Source organism: Alligator sinensis, unplaced genomic scaffold (genome assembly GCF_000455745.1).
Source record: "Alligator sinensis unplaced genomic scaffold, ASM45574v1 scaffold111_1, whole genome shotgun sequence".
NCBI lineage: Eukaryota > Metazoa > Chordata > Crocodylia > Alligatoridae > Alligator > Alligator sinensis.
Genome location: NW_005841875.1, coordinates 2,338,145 through 2,346,906, shown reverse-complemented (window position 1 = coordinate 2,346,906; position 8,762 = coordinate 2,338,145). Strand labels below are relative to the sequence as shown.

At 39.9% G+C, this 8,762-nt stretch overlaps 1 protein-coding gene across 7 annotated transcripts in view; it reads right to left on the bottom strand.

Moving 5' to 3' along the window:
• SAR1B (secretion associated Ras related GTPase 1B) overlaps nt 1-7,180 on the bottom strand; it is a 20,027-nt gene extending 12,847 nt beyond the window's left edge. The window contains exons 1-3 of one of the 7 annotated variants that reach the window (XM_006017202.3): nt 6,983-7,180; nt 3,782-3,843; nt 1,878-1,953 (exon numbers count right to left, since the gene is read on the bottom strand). In XM_006017202.3, coding sequence (XP_006017264.1) covers nt 1,878-1,935 — 58 coding nt within the window. In that variant the 5' untranslated portion in view covers nt 1,936-1,953; nt 3,782-3,843; nt 6,983-7,180. Of the gene's footprint in view, nt 1-1,877; nt 1,954-3,338; nt 3,488-3,781; nt 3,844-4,476; nt 4,592-6,982 lie in introns of those variants that run through there. The other 6 variants (XM_025196051.1, XM_014527858.2, XM_025196047.1 and 3 more) reach the window with 6 other exon arrangements.
• Nucleotides 7,181-8,762: the final 1,582 nt, after the last annotated feature.

The following is an 8,762-nucleotide window of genomic DNA, read 5'->3' as shown; positions in this document are numbered from 1 at the left end:
GGAAAGAGGCAAAAAGTTCTTATTATTAGAGTGCATATAAGCAGGACACATCAAGGATAAATTTCCCTGGCACTTTGATCTACAGTATCTCTTGTGCTAGAAAGATCCTTGGCGGGAGGAAAGGTTTCAAATATACAGCCATCACTGCTTGATTCAATAAAGTGAGAGATAAGAAAGGTTAGTCAACTTAGTTAAAATTTCACTGGCTGATATTCAGATAGCTGGCCAAGGGTCTAACATACAGTAAAAAAATCAAACCACCGACTGATAAAAGTGAGGCAATGACATTCCTGGTCTATGTAACCTATATTTCCCTTACTGTCATCCTTATATTCCCTTCCCTGCACTCTGTTGTACCCTAAACTCATCTTTTATCCACTTAGACCAGTGGTGCTCACTCTATATGGCCCCATGGCTTGGATGAGTAGTGCAGGCTTGGTCCAGATCCCACATGCAGGGTTGGTTTGAGGGTGTGACCCCACACACTGGCCCAGCCCTGTGCATTAGATCTAGCTGCAGAGTGACCTGGCACGAGCTGGTGTGTGGGGCTATGTCATCCAACCCATGGGGCTCCCCATGAGCTAGACGACATGGCTTCATGGGCTGGATCCAGCCCTGCAAGCTATAGGTTGAGCAGGACTGACAGACTACAAGATTTTCGGGTCAGGTACACTTTCATGTGATTTTAATAACGTGTTACTCAACATGGGTCCTGGGTATGACTGCAACCTGCATCTGACTGGAGGGCCTGGTGGCAATGTGATGGGGCAACTCCTACAAAAAACCCCAGTGTTGCAACCTCTAGAGTAAGGTGAGTATAGGGTGCCTCAAAACCCTAACCCCCCCACTGCCTTGTGGGTACTCCTTTGTTGGAAAAAGGCTAAGGGATATCACCCTGGTAGAAACAAGCCCTCACTGCAGCATTAGGCAGTCAGCAGCACTTCTTATCTATTGCTCTCTGGCAGAAGCTACAACCATCAAAGTACTGAACATCTGGACTTGGTCTGGCCTTTGGATTCTGTCTCAATGGTCTGAAGTGGGGATGGGAGGTCTTGGGCAGCCTCCACTCCTCCATACTCTTGCCTAGGCATATGCGCCTAAGGTCTTGGTGATTAGACCTCTTACACATGCACCATGATCCAGAGGGTACCTACACTCAACAGAATCCCATTAGCTTCCCCAAGAATAACTATGGAATCAGTTATGAGTTTGGCATGAGTAAGGGTTTCAGAATGAGTCTCCACAAGGCTTGGTACATCTGGGCCTTCCAAGTGACACCTTAATGCAATTAGGGTATAAATAAAAACTGGTGAATACTGAGAATCAGGTATACCTCCAAAGAACTCATTGGAGCTACACTGGGGTAAGTCTAGTGAGAATGGAAAGTCTTCCATAAAGAAAGAAGGAAAACAGCTATTTTCTCTTCCAGGAAAGGAGATGAGTGAAATGGATGGGGGAAGTACCGAATGCTGTTGAATCTGAGGCTGGCAACTATGGCCCATGGGCAACATCTGGCCCTCCAACTGATGTCTTCTGGCCTGTGAAACTGGGATGTTGGCGGCAGTTCTATGGCAGGGGCTGTCCACTGCAATTTGACAGTGGGGAAAGTGGCTGCTGGGTTTGGAGGGTGGTGCAGCCAAGGGGGAGTGGTGGCTCATCTTCAGAGCAATTGGCGCTCATTTGGCTTGCTGCCTGTATGAGGTTGCCAACCCCTGTGTTAAACATGTCAGTCCTGTTTTTAAGATTTCATATCTCTCTTCTCTGGGTCATTGAATTGATATCAAAATAAATGCCACTGTTTAATGCATTGTATGTTTAAAGCAAACGCAGGTAAACCGAACTGAGATCATTATATAAAACCGGCATTAAAAACTCACCTAAAAACTGTAGGACGCTACTGAAACCACTGTAAATCCAATCAAATATGAAGGACATATCTGAATCTTAAGGGGTCTGGAAAAAAGAAAAAGATAAATGCATTTAAGCTCTATTGAAGTAGTGTTATTAAGAGTTATAAAATATCTATAAATCAAGTGCTGGATAAAAAATAAAATTAAGAGATTAGCTTGCATCAGTAGATACATTCAGTTCTGGTATTCAGTCTTATTATCATAACTCTGAACCCTGTGCTAGAAAGCCAAACATTTCCGACATGTTAAAGCAGGATTGTTACAGTGAGTACTACCACAACATGGTGTACTGTTGGATGCACCACACTGAGTCAAAGTGGAATTACGAGAATACGATCAGAGTCTGATGAGTACAGATTACAGTTTGCATTCACAAAGAACTTATTCACAAGAGCAGAATTTTTAGCTAAGAAATCTGACACATTCGCTTTGACTTTTCATTTCAAACATTATTTCTTATGTGATTTTTAAGTAAGTGACATTTTACCATTATCATTAGACACCCTTTATTTAGCACAATTTATAACTTGGCATTAAATAGCTCCAACACTAGCTTTATGCCATTTAATATTATACTACCACATGCCAGTTTCTGGGCCCTGTTTCTTACTTTCACAGCCGGAAGAAGTAAAGAGTATTGCAAATTGTATGGTGAGACAGCTGAGGAGGGCAAGCCATGCACTCAACAGCTGCTGCCAGGAGTAAACTTGCTTTAGTTTATAAAAATGCAATTAACATTTGTTCTGATTTATAAACACAGAATCATTTCAAATACATTTCTCCTTCTATAGCACCTTTTCCCTTTATCTATACATGTCAAAACATTTTACAAACAAAGAATGGAGAGGCATATTTTACAGATGAGAAAACTAAAGCAGAGATTAAGTGACTGCCAGAAACTCCTGGGGCAAGTCTGCTGGGATGGGAAATGCAAGATCTGGGTTCTGACTGTTAATACAGACCATTCTTCCTACACATGTTGTGACGGAAAGTCTCCAAACGCTAAGGGTGACAATTCTATGGGTTTTTTTGGACACCTCGATGACATGTTTTTCTTCTACATGGTCATCTAAGTCCCAAACATGACAATTATCCACTGGCTGACACACTATTTCTTGATGCATATGAAGCCATTCATGTGTGTAGGGCTATGCATCCTGGAATAGGGAAGCATCCTGTGCATAAGAGGCATTTCTGGGACTTAGACAACCATGTAGATGAGAAAATCTGGTAGTCTAGGCTTCCAAAGGAAAACAGAATGCTACCCTTACTAGATACATTTTCAAATAACTGACTGAGGTCAAGTATGTGGATTATGCTCCTTCTTGGAAAAATATAGGACAAGTCTTTCATTTTGAGAGGTAGGTTTTGTTGGTTGTAGGTCAGAAGTCCTACTTCAAAGACTCATGACTAGTGGAAAAAGCATACTTATTTTCTTCCTTTAAGCGATCCCTGTAACTTGGTCCATCGATTGGTGACATCACTATCATGGTATGAAATACCCCTGTCTTCTCAGGGTGGAGCACTAGTATAGCAATAGTTAGATCATGGAGAAGCACAGTGTAGTTCTTCCTGGTCTGTGAAGTATAATTAAAATGGTACAATATTATTTTCTCTTGTCTTGGGAGATAATTGGGGAACTACAAGATGTCCCATGACCTAATTTTGTTCAATGAATCTAACTCTACTGTTTTAAGGAAGTGATAGATCTGTGGCACAGAAATCCTTGAATGGATATCTCCCCCATGCAAGAACAGCTTCTACCTTGCATGCTGTACTACTGCCCTTTGGAGTGATCATCTGAAAAGTCAGCATTCACACTGACGCAAAGCCATTTCTGAAGCAAAGCTTGTGATGTAAAGATATCTTACCACTGACTCACTGTGCTGCTATGAGCAGGTCATTTCATATATTCATTTTTATGTCCCCATTTCTAAAAAAAAAAAAGGGACATTTATTTAACCAACCGGGATATTGTCTATTGTTTCGATAACATTTAGAAACAATAGCATTAAGGCCCAGGTTCACACATGGTACTTAAGTGCTGGATTTCCATTAAAAATCAAGCAGAGATAGATACCTAAATACTTTTGATGATCTGGGTCTCAGCGCTTACCATCAGTTTGATGGGCATATTGGTCCCAACCTCTTTCTCTCTGCAATGTCCTCTACACTGGCTGTAGTCTTCTCTCCATCAGATCCTCCTACCCTAAAGTTATGGCTGAGTAAGGTAGCCTTCCGGCAGCCTTGTGCCATGAGTGTGGTGCAAGGCGGCTAAAGCACAGCTGATGGGTAGACCACCCCAAAACTGTCGTAACAATTAAAAAAAATCTTAATGATATTTTAGCAGCTTATAAAAAAAAAGAGTAACCCTAAGTGAACAGATTCTCCTGCCCCCATCCCCTGCATTCTGCCATATAAGAGCAGATGCCACACAAAAGAAAGGGAAAGGAAGTTTTACTTGTAGATCCTAAAGCAAAGTTACAATCTATTTAATCCACATTCGCCTTGAGAATCCCAAACTAGGGCTTCTCAAGAAGAAATCTAGGCTTTCTGCCATCCTCACCTGTACCTTGAATTAATGCGCACGTTGCTGATGAGCTGTGACAGAAGAAAATCAAGGATAAAACCCTGTCATCCCATGAACAGCGAGTTACAAAACATCACGAATACAACTGCCACTTGCACATCTGAAAAGCAAAGGTCAGGAGCAGGCAAACACAGCAGACCCTACACGTCAGCAGATTTATTTATTGCTTGAACAAAATGCCAACCAGGAAAAGCCTCTGTGAGGCTTAGAAAAGTGATCTCCTAAAGCAACCCAGAAATCAGTGCAATGGGTGTGATGCAACAGAGCTGCTCCAGTTACCGCGGTGAAAATAACTTCGTAAAGCCCAGTTATATGAACCTGTTGTTGTGTAAAAATCTTGTGGACAAATTAAAAGACTTAATAGTACATTTTGAAAAAAAAACTTTCATAAAGTGTAATTGGTGCAAGTTTCAAATATTATTAAAATGGGAAGCGCTATTTAATAAAAGCCCAAATAAAATGATTGAAGTCCTACAATAAAGTACAAAAATGGATGTTTAAAAGGGGGTATGCCCTAATAAACCAAAAGCACATACAACATTGACACCAATAAACCAAAAATACGTCAAAAACTGACACCAGACAGAATTTAAACAAATCTTTTCAAGTGAAAAAAACTTGACAGTTATTTTCCAAGACAACACTTTATTATATTGAGATGGGGCATTAAATCTACTGTTTCAGTATAGAAAAGAAAAACCTACACAGATCATGTCATATCTACGAATTAAAAGATTTAGCAGTACAGTAATTATTTGAGATCAGTTGTACAGCTGCTAACAGGATGAAGTGTAGCCTCAAAAATACAAGACTTGCACTTCAAATTCATGAAACTTGCTTTGTCCGAAAGCACCGGAAAAACTGAAATTGTGGCGGATCGCTTACCTACAAAACCCTGAGGAAGCAAAGTGCTTGCTCTTTTAGAATGGATCTAGATATTAAAATATTTTTTCTTTAAAATAATTCAAGCTGTGAGAGCAACAAGGGTTTGGGCAGCAGATTTTAATGCGCCGGTGATGCTATAATGGCTGTTTCTGTACAAACCACTGTATTTCTATGCTGTGCTGTCCTTTAACAAGACATTTAAAGTCATTTACGGTATCACATCAGGATGTACGACAGATGGGTATCAGTTCCAGATGTCCAAATCAGCAGTGAGTAGCATAACACCATGAGCTTTCTTGAGCTGAGTATCATTCTGTAACTTCCACTAGTTCAACAAAAACTGTTTGTTCTTACTTTATTCAAGTAAAATGCAGTCGAACTGCATCAGTAACTCTGGTATCAGTTCGAGGCAGTCTCTAAAAATAGACTTTTCTTGTTAAGAATTTTCAATCAAACAGATTCCTTGTAGGTCATTTATTCTTTACTTGTCAGGAGACAATTTTTTTTTTTGTTTTTAAACGGAGTTCTCTCTCTCATGTTCACTATTTTTGTTATATAATTCTTGTTACTTTTTTAACACGATACAATTTTCAATTATTAATAGAATTGAGGGGATTCTTTCTTGTGTAATGTACCATTGACAGAGAACACAAGGAATAACTATGAAAAAATCAATGGGTTTAACTAAGTCAACTGCTATCTGCATATGTTGGGAAGTGCCTTCAACTGTGCATGACGAGGGGTTGCTAACTAGCCAACATGACTGCACTTTAACCAGCATACTTTGGACTGCAGTGATTCCTGGAGATAGCTTTCTGGAAACAGCTTGGCAAATAAGTGTTCAAAGTATACTTTGTAAGATTGTAGGCACATGCATCTCAAACATTATCTCGATCACACAAAATCTTAATATTAATAATAAATCAAAATATTTCACAAAATTTTGCATATATTTGCCAGAATAGATTAATTCAAAAGCAGGAACTATTATTTTTTTCTAATAAAATCACATCATTGGTTGGTGAAAATAGAGAAACTTTGAAGGAATTCAGATTTTTTTTAAGCATCTGAACGACTTGCAGTAAATGTTTGGGAAACCTCAACATTTTTTCCATTACCATCAATATAGCTGTATTTGGTTTAGAAAGCAGGAAGATTTGTTATTCTATGAAGTTCCTTCTAACTTATTTGTTCTTCTTCATCATGCCTTGAGATGTTGCATTTGAGCTCAGCAGTTTTTATATTTGCTCAAAATGGTAAAAATAAAATAAAATAAAATAAAATAAATCTATGAAAATGGTGCAGCAGAAGCCGCATTAAATCTTCAAGACATCTAATATGCTGTGACTGAAAAGCTCCAAGAAACAACAAACTATTCTGAATTTCTTGTTTTTAAAGTATGGCTATAGTAATATTTGCTTTACCTAAACAAACAAAACTGATGTCACTTTTTTCCTCTTAGCTGTGACATTTCTCTAGCTTTATAGAGCACTCAGAACAGGCACCGACTACATCAGCATAACGTGCTAAAATACAAATTAAGCGTATTAGATCATTCAAAAACTTTACGAATGCTCTAATAGAAGCAAACACTTACCAACAGGGTATTGTAAACCACAGCACAGAAGAGAAATACAAAGCAGAAACAGAAAAGGAATTTGCCGAACCGTCCTCAAAGAGAAATGCAATTCAAGTCCAGCATAAGGAGCATCTCTGGAGAAAGAAGGTTTAAAACACTTTGGTTCCCGGGTTCTCTTAGTATAGTGACGAGGGTGGAAAAGAAATTAAAGTAAATGCCAGGAAAGTAGGCAGGTGAATCAAGGGAGTGCAGTGACTCATTATTATACAGGAGTCACTTGTCTATTCTGGATGATGCGAGAATGACTTCCAATTCTGTTTCCAAACAGGAAGCGATTGCATACTTCATGGAGAAAGACTAACCTACTTGAATCAAATTCCTCTAAAATGTATTAAGGACATTTCGATGGAAGCAAAGTGCTGAAAACTAGTACACCCAACTGCGATTGCTAAGGTGGTCCCAGCAAGAAAGAAGTTGGATCACTTCAGTACTGGAAGACTATATAAAAATAATAGCTGAAAAATATTGATGGGCACTAATCTACCATCTAAAAAAGACTTCTGAACCCAAAGGTGCATTTTTCTCAGGAATGTGTATTGTGTATTGTCTGATTAAAAAAAGATAAGAGTTAAAGAGCGGTGGTCTGGGACTGCGAAAGACGGTGTGCTGAGCTCTTCCCTTCACCAGCCCCCATCAGCATTCTTATACATTATTAATCGTTATATTACTTAATATTGCCAGGCCTTTATAAATGACAAATACTATGTCTAAATTTCACAGTGCAAAATGATTCTGCTGAGCAGACTGGATGAAAACTGCTAACATAACAGACAAACAATCAATCTGGCTGGTGCACTAGGAGAGAGAAACTAATATAGAAGATTTTTTAGCATAACGCATCTTCTTATGAAGTGATTATGATAGATACCTTCCATGTTGCAGGGTTGTTGGTTGTAGCCGTGTTGGTCTAAGGACACAGGCAGGCAAGGGTCTTTGGGTAGATGCGATATCTTTGATTAGACCAACTAAATAGCAAAAAAGTTCTTTGCAAACTTTTGGGCACAAACACCCTTTGCCAGGCGCAGGGAGACGTAACACCAGCAGAGTCTCCCCATGCCTGACGGAGGGTGTTTGTGCCCGAAAGCGTGCAAAGAACTTTTCCCCAACTATTTAGTCGGTCTAATAACATCACTGCTTACTCGGAGAACCTCGCCTGCCTATGATCAAGATCAGCATGTCTAATTATTCTTCATTGCGATCTCTAGCCCTAGACACTTCTATACATTTTGTGATACGACTTTCTTTAAATGATGGGACAGCGTCTCCGGCAGATTCCTCCCACAAAAGCTTGGTCGTACGAGCCGTGACCGGTGACGCAAACAACCGCGTTCTCACTCCTGACGTTTCGAAACCTCAAGAGAAACCTTTCACGCCTTGCGACCTAAGTATTAAATAGGGCTTATTGCGAAACACCCTTGAACTTCACATCAGGAGGGAGGGACCCTTAGCAGGGCATTTTTGAGTAGCTGACTACAGTTTCAGGTGAAAGGTCAATCCAAAATCCCGGCTGCTTTCAATGCGACTATTTAAATACAAATAAGTGATGTTATTTTAATGCAACCCGAAGTCAGCTATCACCTCTACTACGAGCCCTGATCGCCTTTTCCTCTAGACCAATCCGGCTACAACCTGAAGTCCCCGAAATGCATTTAGCTTTCTGCCAAGCAGCGAACCCAGCCCCCAGACAGCTCTCCTCTCATCCCGCTATTACGGACCCCCTTGAGACGCTGCCTTCTCC